Source organism: Ictidomys tridecemlineatus, chromosome 6, assembly GCF_052094955.1.
Source record: "Ictidomys tridecemlineatus isolate mIctTri1 chromosome 6, mIctTri1.hap1, whole genome shotgun sequence".
NCBI lineage: Eukaryota > Metazoa > Chordata > Mammalia > Rodentia > Sciuridae > Ictidomys > Ictidomys tridecemlineatus.
The window spans coordinates 94,757,869-94,780,979 of NC_135482.1; the positions used below are offsets into that span (position 1 = coordinate 94,757,869).

At 36.6% G+C, this 23,111-nt stretch overlaps 2 protein-coding genes across 2 annotated transcripts in view; one reads left to right on the plus strand and one right to left on the minus strand.

Moving 5' to 3' along the window:
• Dusp16 (dual specificity phosphatase 16) overlaps positions 1-23,111 on the plus strand; it is a 91,052-nt gene that overhangs the window by 62,094 nt on the left and 5,847 nt on the right. The window contains exon 5 of the mRNA XM_005331909.4: positions 14,264-14,423. Within this exon, the coding sequence (XP_005331966.1) occupies positions 14,264-14,423 (160 nt within the window). The remainder of the gene's footprint in view (positions 1-14,263; positions 14,424-23,111) is intronic.
• The window catches only part of Borcs5 (BLOC-1 related complex subunit 5), a 123,748-nt gene continuing 109,687 nt past the window's right edge, over positions 9,051-23,111 (minus strand). The window contains exon 4 of the mRNA XM_078015221.1: positions 9,051-9,727. Coding sequence (XP_077871347.1) covers positions 9,599-9,727 — 129 coding nt within the window. The 3' untranslated portion in view covers positions 9,051-9,598. The remainder of the gene's footprint in view (positions 9,728-23,111) is intronic.

Here is a 23,111-nt window from a genome sequence, read left to right on the forward strand (position 1 = left end):
TAGCCGTGGGAAGCCTATTGCTACCTTACTGGACAGTGCAGATCAATACTTCTGATGTTTTAAAGATATGGTTCTCTGTTAAAGACCGCAAGTCATTGGTTGCAAAAATATACTTTCATTTTACTTGTCCCTCAAACTGTGCTTTTGTTTCTTACAATCTGTTCTTTCATTCTGTAGTATCTGTAACTACAGGATGTAACTAAAGCTGAAATAGGAACAAAATTAAAAGTCATTTGCTGATGCCCAATTTGTATCTGAAATGTGTGGGATTTGAGAATCTCTAATTATGTGAAAGACAAAGTTCCTTTATCATTTTTCTTCCTTATCAGTTAAAACTTTAAATAGAAACTTTTCTTTCACATTTAAATACTTGAAATGTATGATAGAATTACCTACTGCAAGTGTTTACTAACCTGCACTATATGAGATGAGCTGCTTCAGCTGCTTACTAGCGTAGGTCTGCTGCTTCTTCCTGAGTTACTGTCTGGTTGTCAGCATTCTTTATTGAGCTTTTTATTACAGCCTCTTAACATGCAAAGTTGGTTTTCCTATGTTACCCTATTGTTTTGCCCGCTAGTAAGATTATTGATACTTTCTCTGTTGTTCTTATGGCAGTTAGGCAATATCTTGGACACAATATCATTGAATGATGCTCTCAGAGTTTTCAAGAGAGAAATACATGATATAGGAAGACAGAAGGTCATTAGAGTTATCAGTATAAACGTTTAGTGTCTACCATGTGTAGAATCACCATACAGTGTGCAAGTTGGTTGGTTAGATAAAACCTACTTTTTAAACAATAATTCACAAGTCAAAATGATTCACAGTATGACTATCATTACTTAGGCAGTACTGCATAATGGGCGAGTGTCAGCTCTGAGGGTGGATAGGTTTGCTTCTCTGTTTTTCACCTTACCTGCCATATCACTCAAGCTAAGATCTTGAATCTCAGTTTCTTTATCTGCAAATTGTAATAATTCCTGTCTCTCACTGTTTATGTGATATTCAAATGATGATTTGCATATCATCAAGTTCAGTCCCTGCTTTATAGGGGACACTCATCATTATTGTCAGCATAGGATAGAGTACTAGGCATGATGCTAAAGTGAGTGGTGGAGTGGGTTTTGTGGCTTGAGGAAGGCTGGATAGAGGAAGTAGGACTTGGTCAGTTTTAAAGGCAAATGGAGTGGCAAATTCAAATTGACTCATGAAATTGACTTCAGTAAGGTAAATTATAATTTGATTGTCTATAATTGTTATGCCATGGTGATTTAATGGGACTTCTTGTCTTCAGACTAGCTGACCATGAGGAAATTGCCCAAATAAAGCAGTTTTATTAAAGCCATCTATTAATCTGTACTCTATTGCTCCATCAACAGGTCATAGAAACTATACTTAGAAATTAGTCCAGCTAGAGGAGAAAATTCATTACATAGTTTAGGAGTCAGACTTTTAAATGAAAAAAAAAAGAATGAAAATTGTAATAATAAAACTTTCTTTTTTGACTCATAAATAGTTTTGAAATTTGACTTAATTGTATATTGAAACTATAACCTATTTTTTAAGTTCATAGGGGTCATCTCTTTCACTCTGTAGAAGAATGTGTTCTTAAATTCAGCCTGCTGTATTCAGTATAACTTCCCTACTTAATGCCAATTAGGAAAAACAAGAATTTGGATTAGTGAAAAATATACATTATAGGCTTTTTGAAAACTCTTATTTTGTTACTAGCTTTATTGATATAATTCATACAATTCATAAGCTATATTTACAATGTAGTAAAGAAACTAACATTTAATAAGACTATATTATGTATTACTTTATACTCATGCCAGCTGTATGGAACACACAACATTAGCCTTATTTTACAGGTGAATACCAAGATCATTCAGGTAGAATGGCAGTGTGCTGGCTTGTGCTTTGATTTTTCTTGGGCCGGTACTCATATACTTTGTATTATTTCTTGCCACACTGAGATTTCACATGAACTACTTATGAACTGTTTTTAATAAGAAGGCCACTAAGCTGGGTGCGGTGGCACATGCCTGTAATCCCAATGGCTAAGGAGACCCAAGCAGGAGAATCATGAGTTCAAGGGCATCCTCAGGAAAAGTGAGGTGCTAAGCAACTCAGTGAGACCCTGACTCCAAATAAAATACATAATAGGGCTGGGTGGCTGGGATTGTGACTCAGTAGTAGAGCGCTCCCCTAGCACATGCAAGGCCCTGGTTCGATCCTCAGTACCACATAAAAATAAATAGATAAATAAGTGTATTGTGTCCAACTACAACTAAAAAAAAATGAATATTTTTAAAAAATAGGGCTGGGATGTGACCCAGTCGTTGAGTGCCCCTGAGTCAAGCCCTAATATCCCTCCCCCCGAAAAAAATCCATTAGGAGTTTGCTTTCCACAAGAAGTAAAATTAAGAATCAATAAAGAGGATGGATTCAAACTAAAAAGCTTCTTCTCAGCAAAGGAAACAATAATGTGAAGAGAGCGCCTACAGAATGGTAGAAAATCTTGACTACATGCACCTTAGGTAAAGCATTAATCTCCAGGAAATATAAAGAACTCAAAAAACTTAACACCAAAAAAAAAAAAACCCCAAAAAAACAAACAAAAAACCCCCCAAATAACCTAATCAATAAATAGACTGAGGAACTGAACAGATTCTTCACAAAAGAAGAAATACAATTGATCAATAAACATATGAAGAAATGTTTGTCATCTCTAGCAATTAGAGAAATGCAAATCAAAACGACTCTAAGATTTCATCTCATTCCACTCAAAATGACAGTTATCAAGAATACAAGTAACAAAAAGTGTTGGTGAGGATGTGGGGAAAAGGTACAGCAAACCACACATTGCTGGTGGGACTACAAATTGGTGCAAGCACTATGAAAAGCAGTATGGAGATTCTATTTCAAGAAAACTTGAAATGAAACTACCATTTGATCCAGCTATCTCACTTCTCAGTTTATATCCAAAGGACTTAAAATCAGCATACTACAGTGACATAGCCATATGACATAGCCATATCAATGCTTACAGCAGTTCAATTCACAATAGCTATACTATGGAACCAGCTTTAGATGTCCTTCTGATAAATTGATAAAGAACATGTGAGATATATATATGATGGAATATTACTCAGCCTTAAAGAAGAATGAAATTATGGCATTTCCTGGTAAATGGATGGAGCTGGAGAATATCATGCTAAGTGAAATAAGCCAATCCCAAAAACCAGCTGAATGTTTTCTCTGATAAGCAGGTGCTGATCCATAGTGGGGAGGGGCGGGGATATGGAAGAACGAAGGAACTTTGAATTGTGCAGAGAGGATTGACGGGAGGGGAAAAAAAGAGTTTGCTTTAATGAATTAGCCCTCTCATTATGGCAGTTTATCAACTTCTTTAGCTTGTCAGTTAGACTCTTCAACTTGATATTTATGACCCTCTGTGATCTAATTGTATCTTTTCAGATCTTCTTCTGATCTTTCTCTCCGCTGGTCCACTCCATGTCTGAATGGACATGGTCAGTGCTGCATGGTCAGTCCTCTAGACATTTCTGTACTTTGTGTTTACTTTCTTTTTTTTTTATTGATTTTTTTAAAAAAAATAAATGATAGCAGAATGCATTACAATTCTTATTGCATGTATACAGCACAATTTTTTCATATCTCTGGTTATATATAAAGTATATTGAAACTAATTCGTGTCTTCATACATGTACTTTGGATGATGATGTCTATCACATTCCACCATCCTTGCTAATCCCCTGTCCCCTCCCTTTCCCTCCCACTCCTCTGCCCTATCTAGAATTCATCTATTCCTCCCATGCTCCCCCTCTCTACCCCACTATGAATCAGCTTCCTTATATCAGAGAAAATCCATCCACAATACCTATGCAGTTGTCCCTCTGTATTCCTGGGTTCCAAATCCATGGATTTAACCAATCACAGATTGAAAATCATTTGGGAAAAAAATGCATCTGTATAGAACATGGGCAGACTCTTTTCTTGTCATTATTCCTGAAACAATATACTATACTGTCTATTTACATAGTATTTACATTGTATTAGGTATTAAAAGTAATCTAGAAATGATTTAAAGTATATGGAAGGATATATGAAAGTTATATGGAAGTGCTGCATCATTTTATATAAGGGATGTGAGTATCTATAGATTTTGCTCTTTGAGGGCCCTGGAATCAATCCTCCTTAGATCAAGGGGTAACTATACCCCATTCAAACTTCAGATGGTAATTTTAGTTTGTATTATGGTTCCCTTTCAAAATCCTTCTCTTTGGTTTTACTGCAAGCTATTTTATTTATTCTGTGGGATCACATTCATTTGATACCTCTTTCTATTTTTAATATTTGTGTAGCTGCCTAATTGGTGTAGGTTGTTCAACCCTCAATAGGGCTGCTTGCTCTTTATATGCCCCCAAGGCCCTACAAAGCACTTTGGCAACTTTTCAAAATAATAAATATAACTTAATTTTTAGACAGTACAACTTGATTCAAACAATTTACCATGTTAAGAATTACTTAAGTAAAATCTCCTAAAAAGTTTTCTCATGCTGCTAATTTACTCAGAAAACCCTTTCTTAATACATTTGAGAATCCCAAGTAATCAGTCTTTAATAAGTTGTAAAATGAATACAATATAAATTAATGACATTTTACTATGACCTATAAATGAAACTATGTAAGGAATATATGCAAAGATTTTTCATCAAAAGATACTAATAAACTAGTTACTGGATCCTGACTTTAGTCCTCTTAAAGATAATGATTCATTCATCAAATACTTATTTAATCTCTGTGTGTGCCAGACAAGTATTCTAGGTGCTGGGGATGTATCAGGAAGAAAGACAACTTTTTTTTCCCCCCATGAGCATATATCCTGGAGGAAAGAAACTTTACAGTAAAATAGTAAGTAGGTAAGCTGTTAATATGATTTATTATATAACACATTTATTATGGTTAAGTTCTATGATGAAAATAGGGCATAGAGAGGGAGTGCCTATAGGGTGTTGGTTGTGATTAAAGGGTGATGAAGGTAGGTTTCCTCCAGATACAGACATCTGAACAAGCACTTGAAGAGAATGAGTCATTTGTCTATCTGGAGGAAAAGCAGCACATATAGAAGCCACTGCCGGTACAAGTGTTATCTGTATGATGAGGGGAAAACAAGGAGACCAGTGTGGCTGAGCATGGTGAACATGAGGAGTGTGTCAAAGTTACTCCTAACAGGAAGAGATCAAGACTTCTCAAGCCTTTACAACATCTTTATAAACATGTTGGCTTTTACTCTAAAATAGGAGTCACTAATAGGTTCTGAGCAGAGTAGTAACATGATCTGACTTATATCTTCTTTTAGATCATTTTAGTTCTTATGTTGAAAATAGGTTGTGCTCCCTACAGGATAGAAGCATGGAAGACAGTTGGTAGTGGGTTGGCATCAAGTTGGTAGCAGTTATACTGTGTAACTGCCTAATTGAAGGTAGAGCCACTAGAATTTCTAATGGATTAGATGGTGAGGGCCGGGTGTGTGAAAGAGGTGTCAAGGAGACTAGGAGATGCACTTGCCATTGAGAATCCTTTGGGTAGAACAGGAGGAATTCAGTTTTGGACATGGCCACGTTTGAGATGCCTGATATACTTTCAAGTGGACATGCTGAGTAGGCAGATGGATATATGAATTCAGGACGGGGTCCCTCAGGAGGAGACATAAATGTGGGAGTCATTATCATAAAGACAGTATTTAATGTCATGAGAGTGGATAAGATTATTAAGTGCCAGGCATGGTGGTGCATACCTGTAATCCCAGTTACTTGGAAGGCTGAGGCAGGATGATAGCAAATATTCATGATACAAAGTGGTATTGAATGAAAGTGATAGAGCAGAATAAATAAAATAGCTTGGAGTAAAACCAAAGAGAAGGAAGGAAATCATGAGATTGTAGGAAGCAAGTTAACAAAGTGTTTTCCAGGAAGAGAGGAGGTAATCAAGTATGCCAGGTGGTGCTGTAGGTCAAGGAAGATGATGACCAAGAATTGGTCATTGGGTTGAGCAGTGTGGAGAGTACTGGTGATCTCTGAGCAGTTTTGGGAGAATGGTGGGAATGAAAGCCTGAATGGAATGGATTCAGGAGATAACAGAAAAGGAATTGGAGATGGCAAGTAAAGATAAGCAGCTCTGTCAAGAAGTTTTGCTAAAAAGAATGATATGACATGTATTAGTTGGAGGAGGAGATGGAAAGTGGGAGAAGATATTTTTAAGATGGGGTGAATAGTGGCTTGTTTGATTGTCAGTAGAGAGAATAATCCAGAAGAGTGGAAAATTGATATAGGAGAGAGATGGAGAATAGCTAGAGCCATATCCTTGAGTGAGAGGGGATGGAATTTATTAAGCAAGAGCTGGGATTGGCCATAGAAACATGAACAAGTTCATCTACAGCAACAGGTAGAAAGGTAGAGTGTATAGGTAGATACATATGCTGGTACAAGGGTGAAAATCAAAATTTGCTTCTGATTGTTTTACTTTTTCTAGTGTAGTAGGAAATAATCATCCACGAGCTAAGAGTGAGAATGAGCAGGGACATGTAGAGAGTTTGAAGAAAAATGGAAATGAATGGAATGGCACCTGAGAGAAGGAAAGTGAATGGGCTAGGGAAATACAATGATTGTGAGCATGAGTTGGAAGTGAGATCAGGTAGCATTGGAGAGTGTTTTCTCTGGCCATGTTCAACAGCACAGCTATAAATGCAGTCTAGGTGTAGAATTGGGCTTAACTAAGGTTGCAATCTTGCCAAGTGAGCGTGAAGAAGTGATAAGGAGGCAAAGGAATTGAGAGTGAAAGCAAGGAAATGATTGTAATGACTGACTATAGTTTTAATTGGGTAGGGAAGGCAGACAGACATAATGGAGGGATGGAGGGAGTCCGAAAGGTGAGTAGGATTAGCAGATTGTTGATCCTGGAGGGTTGAAGGATTCCAGAAGTAATGGTAGAAGAGACTGAACTGGAGAGAGAGGAATGGTCCAAGAGTAGGCTACATGAAATAAAAATTATGAAAGGTTTATAGGTATTAGTATTGAGAGAGGCCAGGCTAGACCTAATGGGAGTGAGCAGCTAAGCTAAGGAGTTCCACGAAAAGACCAAGGTGTCAGAGGATATTTAAAGGCCAGAAAACGACTTATCAATAGAAGGCATGAATTAGTAGACTTAGTACAAAGTTGAGATAAATCTTTAACAGCATAAGATGACTATTTTCTGGAAGTTTAAAGATTATAATGTTTAATCGTGGGACAGAGTAAATACTCAGTTACGTATGTTTTATACAACATGTTGAAAACAAAACAATTACAAATATGTGCTTTACAATTTATTAAGAAGGCATTGGTATCCATCTATGAGTAAAAACATTGCATAAAATACTTGTTTTTCATAATTGTAGTTCTCAGTGGCACCATTAAAAACATTGAGATGCTGTGTCAATCACTTGTATATACATCATCAAAGAAACCAAGAACAATTAAGAAAGCAGGTTAATAGAACAGTTATGAAACTTTATAAACTTGTTTACTAACTTCTGAGATGCTGTGACATCTCTTCTGAGTCTTCAGCAGCCCTTCTTAGGCTCTTCTCTGCAGCATACCTGCCTCTACCATTGGAAGAGTATGCTTACCAGACATCAGCAGTTGCATGGCAGACCTGTTTGGGCCAGTGTGCTTGTAATTTTTTCTTTTTAAAAACATCTTTTTGTACTTTTAGATGAACAGCAGACAGCATGCCTTTATTTTTTTATTTATTTATGCAGTGCTAAAGATTGAACCCAGTGTCTCACACGTGCTGGGCAAGCACTCTGCCACTGAGCCACAGCCCAAGCCCCAATGTGCTTGTTATTATAATTATGTACATTAATTAAAATATATACACTGGGCTGGAGTTGTGGCTCAGAGGTACACTCCTTGCCTTAAATATGTGAGGCACTGGGTTCAGCAACTCATAAAAATAAACAAAATAAAGATATTGTGTCCATTTACAACTAAAGAAAAAAATAAAAAAAGAACAAGAAAGAAATTAAAAAATATATATTACATACACTGATGAAATATGAATGAAGAGAGTTGTTATATAACCCAAAATAAATGTTTTGGAAAGACAAATTACTGCTTTTCTGTAAAATTATTTGGAAATAAGGCAACTGTAAAATATTTGGGGAGTTGGCATACTCTGGAAAGCCTCTACATTGACATTGTTTCACAGGTTCTTGCTCTTTAAAAAATGGAAACTGTAGGGGCTGGGATTGTGGCTCGGAGGTGGAGCGCTTGCCTAGCATACATGAGGCACTGGGTTCAATCCTCAGCACGACATAAAAATAAAATAAAGGTATTGTGTGCACTTATAATTAAAAAATAAATGTTAAAAAAAAAGGAAACTAAGTGGTAGCTGCATTTGGGTGTGATTTGCTTATGAACTTTGTTCAGCTAACCCAGAAAAGAATGAGTCAAAGTCCTGCATCAGAAATTAGTGAATTAAAGGACATTTATTTATTTTAAATTAAAATAATGTTTTAAGTATATGTGTATCTTTTTTTGGGGGGGGGAGGGGTACTAGGGCTTGAATTCACGGGCACTCTACCACTGAGCCATGTCCCCAGTCGTATTTTGTATTTTATTTAGAGACAAGATCTCACTGAGTTGCTTAGTGCCTTGCTGCTGCTGAGACTTGCTTTGAACTCTGGATCCTCCTTGTCTCAGCCTCCCGAGCCACTGGGATTACAGGCATGTGCCACTATGCCCAGCTCAAGTATATGTGTATTATTTTTAATGATTTTCTCTTTTAACTGACTTTTTCCTCTGATGATATAACTGCCAAGATGAAAAGGCACTTATTTATGGAATTTAATAGCCAAATTATATTTTAATTTTACATGATGACATACATTTTTCTTGCTTTTCCATTTTAAAAAATTGGACTTGTTTTATTATCAAATTCTATCATATTCCAAAAAACTGCTGGATAATAGATTTAATAAATAGATCTTTTCAGCTAAAATTTTTATTAATAGTTATACTTGCCATTATAACCTTCTTTCCTTCCTTCCCTCCTTCCCTCCCAGGTGCTTTACCACTGAGCCACATCCCCAATCCTTTTGTTTTATATTTTGAGACAGGGTATCACTAAGTCGCTGAGTCTGTTAGCCTCCTGAACTGCTAGGATTATAGGTGTACACCACTACACCCAGCTCTCATGTCATTGAAAATTTTTTCTAAGGCTGGGGCTCAGTGGTAGAGTGCTTTCCTCACATGTGGACGGCACTGGGTTCAATCCTCAGATCACATAAAAATAAAATAGAGGTATTGTGTCCATCTACAACTAAAAAAACAAATTAAAAAAAAATTTTCTATAAATTATGTCTCAATTTAAACACATGTCTTTTTCTCTTCTTTAGCCAGTTACTTGAAATTTATCTTTTGAGATTCATTGTTTTATGAGTGAAGAATATTTTTGGTGATTAAACAGCTTTATAAACTTGGTTTATTAATGTTCCTTAGGTCAGAACTGCTTCTCATGTCTTCTGCCTTTTTGGCTACAGCAATGCCATTGCAGTTTGGTGATGGCAGTAAGCAACGTGTCCGTGAATATGCTTGTAGGCATTCAGTTCTGATCCCAAAGAAGATACTCTTGTAAACATGGCAGGAACACCAGCATAGCAGGACTACAGTTGAGGTGATGAGAGAGAAGAGAGGACAAAATAGATAACTCAGACAAGTTTCTTCTCAAATAACCATCTAAAGGCCTGAGTCACTCACAAATCTTCTCTGAGAAGTACATAACCAGAATGTCATGCCTTTGCCTTCTAATTTATTATAGTTAAAAAGGATAAAAAAGAAAAACTATATTTTAATAGTTCATTTAATTAAAAAATATATGTAGGCTAATTGTTCTGTCTGATTTGCTTTAGAAGGAACTTAAGTTTAGCAGAATATGGTGATGAATAGTATAGATTTGTGGAGATGAGAATGTTTGGATTTGAATTTTAATGTATCACTTGCTAGCTAGTGAGACTAGCTTGTGAAAGTGAGACTTTGGAAAAACACTAACTAAGCCTCAGTTTTCTCCTTGGGAAAATGAAGATAATAATAGCACTCACATCAAAAAAATGGGTATGAGAATTCAATGAGACAGTCTATTTAAATGCTTATTGTAGTGCTTGGCACTTAATAGGCATTCTTTAGATGTTAGATAGTATTTTCCTAATATGTGCCATATGCCACAGTATTATATTAAGAGACTTTCTAGGAACGGTGGTCAACAAATTGTTTTTGATAGAATATAGGTTGACATTTTCATTAAATATAGGTTTTTAGGCTATAGGTCATAAGTGTACATTGTTAAATTCTTTTGTTTGATAAATTTCACTGACGTGCAACATGTTTTGCCTTAGAATTTTCTGTTATCTTTGGATCATTTGTAGCAGATGACACTATAATTTTCATAGTGCTGCTGCCTCTCTTTCCCTTTTTTCCTCCCCCTCCCAGCCCTTATTTAGTAAGGTAGTTAGAAGCAGGATCTAGCCTTGAATTTGCAATCCTCCTGCCTCAGACTCCCAAGTAACTTTGATTACAGGTATACACCACTGCACCCTGCAGTGTCACACCCTTTTCTTAGAAACTTCTAGATTATCTTCTTTATTGACTCAGGTGAAACAGAATCTACTCACTCTTTCCTTCCTTCCTTCCTTCCTTCCTTCATTTATTATCTATCAGGGATTGAACCTAGGGACTCATGCATGGTAGGCAATCACTTGACCACTGAGCTACATCCCAAGCCCTTTAAAAAAATGTATTTTGGGGTAGCTAAAGTTTAAGAAACAGATTAACTGGTTGCCTTGAGGGAACTGAACTCAGAGGATATATTTTTCTCACAGAATACATTTCTAAACCTTTGTGTTTTTTACCTGGTGTGTACTACCAGTTTCCTTTTTGGAATATTTTTTTTTAAACTTGGAAGGTAACACATGGTTCTTGAACAATACAATTCACCTGCTGCCATTTCTCAAACTATGCTTACTTTGCCTGGAATGTTCTTTGCTCCAGATAATACAAAAAAGGCAAATTTACCAATTTACTCCTCAGCTCAGAAACCCATTTATATTATAGAGAATACCCGTAACCTAAATAAACAAATCCCAATATTATACCATTCTATCCCCATCACCAGGTTTCATTTTTCTTACTAGTACATACTGGCATCTGACATTAAATTCTATCTTTCCTTATTTTCTCAAAGCACTGGTCCAACTATGGCTCAACATGTGGCTGAGGAGCAAAGAATCTGAAGGTATAGCAAGTCTGAGAAGTAACCACATAGTCTGACACACACTATAATGATTCTCAACCTGAAGCACTGCCCCCGGGGGGCAGAAATTTGTGCAATTGAAAAGAACATGCCTATAATAACAGGGACTGAGGAGGCTGAGGCAAGAGGCTCAAGTTTGAGGCCAGCTCAATAACTTATAGAGACCCTGTCTCAAATAAGGCTAGGGATGTGCCCCTGGGTTCAATCTCTAGTATCCCCCTCTAAAAAAAAAAAAAAAAAAAAAAGATTCATGCCTACTACCCAGCTTGAACATGAACTTGCCAAGGCAGGGTCTCACTGGGTTGCCTGGGTTGGCCTTGAGCTTGAGATCCTCCTGTCTCAAACTCCCAAGTCACTGGGCTTGCAGCACTGCACCTAGCTTCCCTCACTTTCAGTTTAATAAATCTATAGTATTGTTGGTAGAAAAGAGAAAGAAATATGGTTCTTTTCTCTAAGGACCATTGGTTTAAAAAAAAAAAAAAAAAAGCTCTCAAAGGCTGATTTAACTAGTGGCCAGCCCACTTTTGTTTTTACCTGGGAGTACTGAACTTGTTTCTGGGCCCTATGGTTAATTGGTTGGTACTAGATAAACTTGATATAGCTTTGGTTCAGCTGCAGAAAAACAGATGTAACCTTTGCCACAAATACAAAAGTTTAAAGGTTTATCATTAAAGTCTCCATAAGGGCTAGGGGGTGTTTCTCACAGGTAGAATGCTTCCCTAGCATGCATGAGTCCCTGAGTTCAATCCCCAGCACTGCAAAAATGCAAACAAAAAACTCAAAGATCTTTATAGTCTGATTATTAACATAACAGAAGCATAGGTGACAACCAACAGACTTGAGCTCTGGCATAGATGAAGGATATTGTTCAAGCTAAGAAGCCCACCTGATTCCAAAAGCTGTTTATTGATTGTCATCTCAACAATAAAGATTGTATGCAAAATCTACACTTTTTCCACCTTTTGTGTAAGATGAAATATATTTATTGTGCCAAATGTGTTAAATGAAGACATTAGTGAACTCGCATATATCAGCTGCTTTTAGGTAGTTGAAAAGAATTTGTAGAAGAGGTAACATTCCAAGAAAAGAAAGAAATGACCAAGGTTGCTTAAAATAAGAGGCTTGGAACATTTCTTGAAAGGCAATAATGGAATGACTAAAGAAGTGGGGTTGTTTATTAGACTTGTCTGGTAAATGGTAGATGGGATATCAAATGAACAGATTGGTACTTAGTGTAACTACGTAGCTGGTGTTAAAAATAGAAAAACAACCAAAAATTGATCTAATATCTCATTTTACTTCACTACTTAATAGGGTGAAAAGAGTTACTGATAATGCAATGCATGCACTCTACTAATGGTGTGAGCAAAGTACTTTGGAAGGGCAGAAATTTGAATCGCCAATTATGCATTAGTGGGAAGGAATTATTAGATAAGGTTAAACAAAGTAGTAAAAGTGGGAAAACAGCCATCAGGAAGAGGGACAGGGCCTTCTAAGCATAGTAATGGTGTAAACAGAAGCACAGAGGTGAGTGTATATGTGGCATTGGGAGGGTGTATGGGACAGGGACAGGAAATGAAACAATGAAATTAGAAGAGCGTGGATAAAGCAATTATCTTGTACTTAATTGTAAGAAAAATTGCTGTAGCTGGGTGTGGTGGCACATGATCCTGGGGAGGCTGAGAGGAAAGAGGATCATTTGAGCTTAGAGTTTGAGACCAGCCTGAGTAGCACTATGAAACTCTGTCTCCATAAGAAAGAAAAAGGTTGGAACTGAGGATGTGACTCAAGTGGTAGCGTCTCGCCTAGCATGTGTGAGGCACTGGGATCAATCCTCAGCACCACATAAAAATAAAAATATTGTATCCACCTAAAACTAAAAAACAATTATTAAAAAAAAAAGATAACTCTAGTTGTTAAGAATATGGTTTGGGGGAGGGGATCCTGAACTGAAATCAAAATTCTATGGATGTATGAGTTTGTTGGGATGAACCCAACTACTATATATAACCATAATGTTTTAATAAAAAAATAAAAATTTTTAAAAAGAATATGGTTTGGAGAGAAAAACACTGCAAACTTTGAGTTCTCTAGTAGCTTTTTTATTTATTTTGATGAATATTGATCACTGAGCAGTTAATAAAAATAGAAGAAGATAAATGGAACAGGCAATACCAAAAAAATCTGGCAGCCATTTGGAAGGGGGTTATAGGAAGAGAAAGGAGCCAGATGATCTTATTTTCTACCTTAGCTGAATGGATGGATGTTATTATCATAAACCAATTTTGGGGATTATAGAGAGGAAACAAGAGATTGGAGCAGAGAAAGAAGAAAAGCTTATTTAGTTTTTGACATTTTGAATTTGAAGGGCCTGTGGGACGTCCTAATATTCAGTAGGTAGCCAGAAATTTAAGAGATACAAACTCTCACACTATACATACACCCAGCAGCATGTAGAGCAGATAATTAATGCCTTAGAAAGAGATGGAGCCTTCAAAAAGAATGAGTTCTAGAAGAATGCCTAGGGCTATATCTTAGAGAAAACCCAGCATAGTTGGTGTGGGAAGAAAATGTTCTTATGTGTGCACATATTCTGAAGTTGTATAAGTGTTCATTTTATTTTGTATTCTTTGCTTTTCTCTGTAGCAATGGAGATGAGAGAATATTTGCTATATTAGTCGTGTATAATTTTCAAGTGTACTGTACTATTTTAAATAGACTTTTTTCCTTAAATTTTTTTCTTCCTCTCCAGACTGTCATTTTGTTGGGTTTTTGGATTTCCTAATGAGAATAATTAGTTTAAGGAGACTGGTAATTTTTATCATAACATTAATCTTTCAGAATGATCATGTTATCATATTATTAGTCATTTCAACTGCTTTTCCCTCTACAGGAGCTGATGCAACAGAACGGGATTGGTTATGTGTTAAATGCCAGCAATACCTGTCCAAAGCCTGACTTTATCCCTGAGTCTCATTTCCTTCGAGTGCCTGTCAATGATAGCTTCTGTGAAAAAATTTTGCCATGGTTGGACAAATCAGTGGATTTCATTGGTAAGTAGTTTGAGTAGCATTACAGTCCTTTGGGTTATAGTCTCGTCTGTAGGTGTAGCCCCTCTCTCTTCTTTTTATCTTTAAAGGAAAGTAACCTGTTTCAGAGATTTCAAAAGTCAGGAAAAAACATGATGTTGCTTTCTCACTTAGCTGTCAAGGTGATGTGCGTGTTGTGCTATCCCTAAGGTTTGGCCTTGTGAGTCCTGTTAGCTAACTTTTAACAGTACCAAGGGTAAGCCTCATAGGATGTGTGATTGTGTGTTGCAAGTGTTTAAAAATTAGTTAAGCTTTTTGGAATAATTAATACCAATACTCTTCAAATTACTCCATGAAATAGAAAAGGAAGTAACCATTACAAACTCATTCAACAAAGCTATTATCATCCTGATACCAAAACCAGGCAGAGACACATCAAGGAAATAAAATTTCAGACCAGTATTCCTGATGAATATTGATGCAAAAATTCTCAATAAAATTCTGGAAAATCACATAAAACATTAAAAAATTAGTGCACCATGATCAAGTAGGGTTCATTCCAGTGATGCAAGGTTGGTTCAACATATGGAAATCAATAAATGTAATTCATTACATCAATAGACTTAAAGATGAGAATCATGATTATATCAATTGATGCAAAGAAAACAATTGACAAAACACAGCACACTTTCATGTTCAAAACCCTAGAAAAACTAAGAATAGTAGGAACATACCTCAACATCTATGCTAAACCCAAGGCCAACATCATTCTAAATGGAAAAAAATTGGAAGCATTTCCTCTAAAAACTGGAACAAGACAGAGATGCCCTCTTTTACCACTTCTATTCAACATAGTCCTTGTAACTCTAGCCAGAGCAATTAGAGAGACAAAGAAATTAGAGGGAATACAAATAAGAAAAGAATTCAAACTATCATTATTTGCTGACGACATGGTTCTATACTTAGAGGATCCAAAAAACTCCACCAGAATACTTGTAGAATGAATTAATGAATTCAGCAAAGTAGCAGGATATAAAATCAGTACCCATAAATCAAGTGGATTTCTATATATCAGTGATGAATCCTCTGAAAGACAAATTAGGAAAACTACCCCATTCACAATAGCTTTAAAAAAAATAAAATACTTGGGAATCCACTTAACAAAAGAGGTGAAAGACCTCCATAATGAATACTGCAGAACACTAAAGAAAGAAGTTGAAGAAGACCTTAGAAGATGGAAAGATTCCATGCTCTGGATAGGCAAAATTAATATTGTGAAAATGGTCATATTACCCAAAGCACTATACAGATTGAATGCAATTCCAATTAAACTCTCAATGTCATTCCTTATAGAAAAAGCACTCAGGAAATTCATTTGGAAAAATAAAAGACCTGAGAATAGCTAAAGTAATTCTTAGCAAGAATAGTGAAGCAGGAGGCATCACAATATCAGACTTTAAACTAGACTACAAAGCTTCAGTAACAAAACAGCACAGTATTATCATGAAAACAGACATGTAGAGCAAAGGTACAGAATAGAAGACAGAGTGACACACACACACATAAATATAGTTATTTCATATTATACAAAGGTGCTAAAAACATACATTGGAGAAAAGAAGTGGTGCTGGGAGAACTGGAAATCTATATGCAGCAAAATGAAAATAATTTCTTTGATATAAGGAGAGTAACTAAGAACAGAGTTGGGAGGAAGAGCATGAGAAGAAGATTAACATTAAACAGGGATGAGAGGTGGGAGGGAAAAGGAAAGAGAAGGGAAATTGCATGGAAATGGAAGGAGACACTCATGGTTATACAAAATTACATACAAGAAGAAGTGAGGGGAAAGGGAAAAAAAAAAAAACCAAGGGGGAGAAATGAATTACAGTAGATAGGGTAGAGAGAGAAGATGGGAGGGGAGGGGATGGGGGATAGTAGAGGATAGGAAAGGCAGCAGAATACAACAGACACTAGTATAGCAATATGTAAAACAGTGGATGTGTAACTGATGTGATGCTGCAATCTGTATACGGGGTAAAAATGGGAGTTCATAACCCACTGGAATCAAAGTGTGAAATATGATATATCAAGAACTGTGTAATGTTTTGAACAACCAACAATAAAAATTAAAGAAAAAAATGAAAATAAACTTCTGTCTCTTACCACACACAACACTCAACTCAGAGTGGATCAAGAACCTAGGAATTAGTCCAGAGACCTTAGAAAAAGTAGGCCTTGCCTTAACAAGACTCCTAAAGCACAAGAAATAAAATCAAGAATTAATAAATGGGATGAACTTAAACGAAAAAGCTTCTTCTTAGCAAAAGAAACAATGAGTTTGAAGAGAGAGCCTACATTTGGGGAGAAATTTTTGCCACATGCACATCAGATAGAGCACTAATCTTCAGGATATATAAAGAACTCAAAAAACTTAATGCCAAAGAAAACAACCCAATCAATAAATGGGCTAAGGAGCTGAATAGACACTTCTCAGAAGAAGATATACAATCTGTCAACAAATATATGAAAATGTTCAACACCTCTAGTTATTTAGAGAAATGCGAATCAAAACTAAGATTTTATCTCATGTCAGTCAGAATGGCAGTTATCAAGAATAGAAACAACAATAAGTGTTGGCAAGAATGTAGGGGAAAAGGCATATTCATACATTGCTGGTGGGACTGCAAATTGGTGCAACTGCTTTGGAAAGCAGTTATGGAGATTCCTTAGAAAACTTGGAATAGAACCACCATTTGACCCATCTATCCCACTCCTCAGTCTATACCCAAAGGACTTAAAAATTAGCCTGCTATTATAGTAATGCAGCCACATCAATGTTCATAGCAGCTCAATTCACAGTAGCTAAATTGTGGAAGCAACTAAGGTGCCCTTCTATAGATGAGTGGATAAAGAAACTGTGGTATATGTACAGAATGAAATATTACTGAGCATTAAAAGAGAATAAAATTATGGCATTTGCAGGTAAATGGATGGAGTTGGAGGATATCATGCTAAGTGAAGTAAGCCAATCCCCAAAAACTAAAAGCTGAATGTTCTCTCTGATAAATGGATGGTGATCCATATTGGGGGGGCATGGGAAAAATGAAAGAACTTTGGGCAAAGGGGAGGGAGGGGTGGAGAGGGGGGATGGGGCTAGGAAAGATGGTGGAATGTGATGAACATCATTACCCTAGGTATATGTATGACTGCACATATGATGCGATGCTACATCTTGTACAACCAGAGAAATGAAAAGTTGTGCTGCAGTTATGTACAATAAATCAAAATTCATTCTGCTGTCATATATACCTAATTAAAATAAATAATTTAAAAAATTAGTTAAGCTTTTGGAATTAAATCTTACACATGCAACTTTTTCAAATCCTGTAAAACACTTTGGGAAACTTTGATGATATTCCCTATTGCCTTGCTGCTCTTTTCCCCAGGGAAAAGTCAAATCTGATGGGGGATTTAAAAAAATCCTAGTACATTTAGAATCTCTTACATGTCACAAAATATCTGAGCCTCAATCCAAGTGGCAATATTTTCAAGTAGTTGTGGGTCTAATAAAATTCACACACATTCTGTTTCCTACTCCACATTCTGCTTCAAATTCAGAATTTCTATAAGTCCTTGTTGCTTTTGTGACCTTATGGTCCTGCAGGATCAAGTGTGTTGGTGGTAATCCGTGATATGTTTTTAAAGTGTGGTTTGTGTGGAGAGGCTGAACAGAGGAGAAAACTGCTCCCTAGTGAGCAGCATAATAAGGTGTTTACCCTTAATGTCCATGTGAGGAATTTTTGTTGCTCACCCCCTATAGTCACATCTGTTTGAGTACTCTAATCCACACTGAAATACTCTGAATTGGTTACTGTAGTTAAAAATAAAAGAACTAGTTTCTTTAAAAAAGAAAAATGATGCAAATTAAGTCCCCACTATATTTTATCATATAGGAGAGAGATTTTCTAGGTAATGCTATTGGAGCTTTGGGTAATTCTGAAATAGTTATCTTTTCTCAAGTTTTCCAGATTGCCAAGAGTTTCTATATTCAATTAGGACTCGTTCTGTGAGATAACTAAAGATAAATGACCGTGACCACTCCCATTAAAATAATCATAGAGAAAATTCCCCAAATTAATACTCTCTCATTATACTTCTAGGAAATGTCTTCAGCATAGCATTCAACTTCTGCTGCTTTAGAAAAATAATAATAATGATTAATGCTGCCATTACATATCATATTGATCCAGATTCATTTCGCTCTAATTTCAGCTAAAAGTAAGATCTCAGGATCTATCAAGAGGAGAACCTGATTCTGTTAAGTCATAACAATGCCTACATTTGGGAGGAATTAATAAAAAAGAGAATATGAGTAACTTTACTCCCAATTTATTTTCTTCTTTCATCGGAGAGATTGGGGTCATCATGCCACTTTTCATTTATGCAAAAGAAACTTTACCATGTTTCAATTGGTTAAATGTACACAAACACACACACACACTTATTTGCTTGGTTCTAATTAGGTGAGCCACTACCCTATCCCACTCAAATAATTGAAGGCAAAAATCTCATTTTTTTCACATTCACTGTAATTGCTTTTTGTCTTCTCCATGGTACTTGATGCCATGGTTAGTCATGATAGACTATGTAATTAGAAGATGTACCCCTATACCTAGACACAATATCTTGATTTTTCTCTTGTTAGATTAAATTTCAGCAAGTCTCTGGGTTTGGTGGAAGGACTTGGGTTTTCATGGAGCTTTATATTTTATTTTTAGTCAACGTAGGCAGCAGTAGCAAAGTTTGCCTGTTTGTGTGGTGGGGTTCTCATGAGGTACCCTCTAGTGCATCTGGATGCCCCTGCTCCCTCCTCACTGTCTCCTTGCCTCCCCCTGCCCAACTCACTCACACCAAACTCATGACTTTGCACCAAGGCAAGGTGATTAAGATCATGTACTTTAGAGCCTAACTATCAGTATTTGAGTCTGGCTTCCCTTAGTTAATAGTCAGTAGTTTGGAGTAAATTGCTTAAAACTTATATGCCTGAGGACTTCAAGTTTGAGGCCATCCTTGGAAACTTTGGAAGAGCCTCTCTGAAAGTGAAAAAGGGTAGGGGATGTAGCTCAGTGATACCGCATCCCTGGGTTCAGTCTCCAACATGGAGGTAATGCTTGTGTGCCTATTTCCTGAACTGGAAACTACCTTATTGTGATGCTGAAGAATTAAAGTAGATAATACATGTGTATTAAATACCTTGCAAAGTACTTGGCTCCTAGTTGGCTTTAAGTAAATATTTTTAGTTTGCTTGGCTTTTTTTGTTTGTTTGTTTTGCTTTTGAGGTGGGGTCTTGCTGCATTGAACTTGTGGGCTTGAGCAATAATTCCTGTCACCTCAGCCATCTGAATAGTCATGAGCCACCTCATCCAGCTAATATTTTAATAATGTAATGAGAATTTCCTCCTTTCTTATGCCCCCTCTCTTTATTTGTGACTCTTTCTCCTTGTTTAGTATAAATTTTATTCCTGAATTTCTGTAGTGCTAGTGTGCCATTTCTATTTCCATTGACATCATCACTGCCTTCTTGTTCCCTATTCAGGAACTTGCAAGAGGCTCTTTGATTTCCTACATAAAAATTACATCCTTTAGCCTAACATTCCCAAGAGACCCTCCTGCAGCTGCTCCCCACCTGTGAAATCTTCTGGTTATTTCTCATACAGCTTGTGAGTGCCAACCAAGGCAGGCTGTTTTCTGGGCACTTTGTTCAGCCCATCACAGGGCTTTCCTGCACACTTTTCCCTTCTCTTTGTCAGGTCTGTATTTCTTCCTTTGCTTTAAGCCTTAGTTTAGCACTCATGTCTGCCAAGAACCCCACTCCAGTGTAAGCATTTCTTTTTTTTTTTTTCTAAGAGAAAGAGAGAGAAGAGAGAGAATTTTTAATATTTATTATTTTTTAGTTTTCGGCAGACACAACATCTTTCTTTGTATGTGGTGCTGAGGATCGAACCCGGGCCGCACGCATGCCAGTCGAGTGCGCTTCCGCTTGAGCCACATCCCCAGCCCTATAAGCGTTTCTTAATTTGATTTTTAAAAATGTATCAAGAGGGCGGGATGTAGCTCAGTGGTAGAGCACTTGATTAGCATGTGTGAGGCACTGGGTTCGATTCTCAGCATCATATATAAACATAAAAAATAAAGATCCATCGACAATATATCATTCATATATATCAAGAGAGTTGTGGTTATAAAAACAATGTTTGAAAAACAGAAAAGGAAACCTATAACCTCAACATTATAACACATATGTTACATTTCCTTCTAGCCTTTTTCTTTTCTTTCCTTTCTTTCTTTTTTTTTTTTTTGTACTGGGGTAATGAACCCAGGGGTACTTAACCACTGAGCCCTATCCCCAGCTCTTTTTATTTTTTATTTTGAGACAGGGTCTTGCTGTGCTGGTCTTGACCTTGTAATCCTCCTAACTCAGCCTGTGGAGTTGCTGGGGTTACAGGCATGTGCCACTACGTCCAGCCCTTTTTCAAAACTTTTATGAAGATTTCTTATTTATCAATCTGCCAGTACTAACTGTATATGTACTATGTCTAGTATTATAGAGGCAAGACCATTCTAGGTCCTCATAGTCTAGTTTTCCAGATGAGACTATGATCAACATTCAAAACCTTAAGCCTACTTCTAATCAGTATTGGAGTAGTTTACAATAAGAGATTGGGATAAAAAGATGCACATATTCATATACACATTAAGGTGGTACAGATAAAAGTGCAAGAATCAAGTAATACTGGAGTAGGAAAAATGCAATAACTGATAGAGAATCTGAATTACTGTTTCTTTTGAAATTAAATGAAAAATTTAGCTTCTAGCAGCCAAGGCAAAAGGGGGAATACAGAGTAGTGTAGGGTAAGCACTGTACACTAGAGCAAAGAGAACTAGAGACTTTATATATACAGGTTTATTATTATTTTGTTTAGCACTTGGTTCTTTGTTTCAGTGTTGCATTGTTGTCATTTGTTATTGTTTTACTGTTTGGTTTCCTATCTAGAACGGAAGCTGAAGTTGCTGCCTATTCATCCTAGATTGTTGGATACATAATGAATAAATCATATCTAGAAGAAATGTGAAATATTTGTGACATAGGCAGTGCTGGAGCTGATTTCTTACATATTTGTTAATTCTAATAATTTTAACATAGTTTTGGTAACTTTTGGTAGTTTTCAACTAAAATAAAAATGAAAGGGAAGAATGTAGCTCCCTGGCAACAGCTTTAAGAAAGAAGCACACATGTAATTGTTTAGAATTGAGACAGTCAGGGCTGGGGTTGTGGCTTAGTGGTAAATTGCTTGCCTAGCATGCATGAGGCACTAGGTCTGATCCCCAGCACCACATAAAAAAACTAAATAGACAAAATAAAGTTATTGTGTCCACCTACAACTAAAAGTATTGTAAAAAATAATAAAAAGACTTGAGACAGTCATAGTACTGCATAGAATGTTGGTTGCTTCCAGGCCATGTGGGATAACCTAAGCTACTTCCACATTTACGTTTTTTTAAGCCCCTTAACAATGAGAAATGACAGCACTAAAAGTGTCTCTGAGTCCTTCTGCCATGTTTTGGGGGAAGTAATGCGATAAAGGACAGTAACTCCTAGGTGTCGAGGAAGGGATAAAAGTTCTGTTTGTCCTCATTAAAGTGACCTGGTAAACCCCATCTAGCTATGCATAGTTTTCTTCTTAAATTCAGCAAATAAAGTTGACACACGGTAAAATTTCCTAAATGGAGAACTCATGAATTTTATTATGTATTTATTTATTTATTTGGGCGGGGGGGGGGGTGTGCCTGTGTGGTATGGGGATTGAACCCAGAGCCCTCATTCATGCTAGGCAAGTACTCTAGCACTGAGCTACATCCTCGGCCCTTTTTAAAAATTTTTATTTTGAGACAGAATCTTACTAAGTTGCCCAGGCTGGTCTTGAATTTGGGACCCTCCTGCCTCCCATGTAGATGAGATCACAGGTGTGTACTCTCATGTGTGACAAGTCTTGGCATTTAAAAAAATATTTGGGCTGGGAATGTAGATTAGTGGCCAGTTGCTAGCTTTGAGTGTTTGAGGACCTAGGTTTAATTTCCAGCATAGCAAACAAGAAAAGGAAAAAAAAAAACTCACTTGGTCTGGCATCTTGCATTATGATCTAGTCTCTCCCTCACTTTCCTCCTTTCTCATTATAATGTGTGTCATATATTATTTGAAATGCAAATATATTTTAAAAAAAATTATCAGCCAGGCTCAGTGGCACAATCCTATCCAGTGGCTCAGGAGGCTGAGGCAGGAAGATCCGGAGTTCAAAGCCAGCAGAGGCACTAAGCAACTCAGTGAGCCCCTGTCTCTAAATAAAATACAAAATAGGGCTGGGGAATGTGGCTCAGTGGTGGAGTGTCCCTGAGTTCAATCCCCAGTTACCCTCCCCCACCCCTAAAATCTCATAATTGGGAAGAAAACATGTGTCAAATAACATGAGTAAACAAATTGTTAGTTGTTATCTTAGGTGTGGAGTTAGGTGGTTCTTATTTTCTTTATATACTTTTCTGTATTTCTGAAAATTTCTACACTAAGCAAGTAGAATCATGTAATGCAGGAATCATATCCAGGAAAATTTATTAAAATAATAATGGAAAAAAATATATGGTAAAAAATACTGAAAT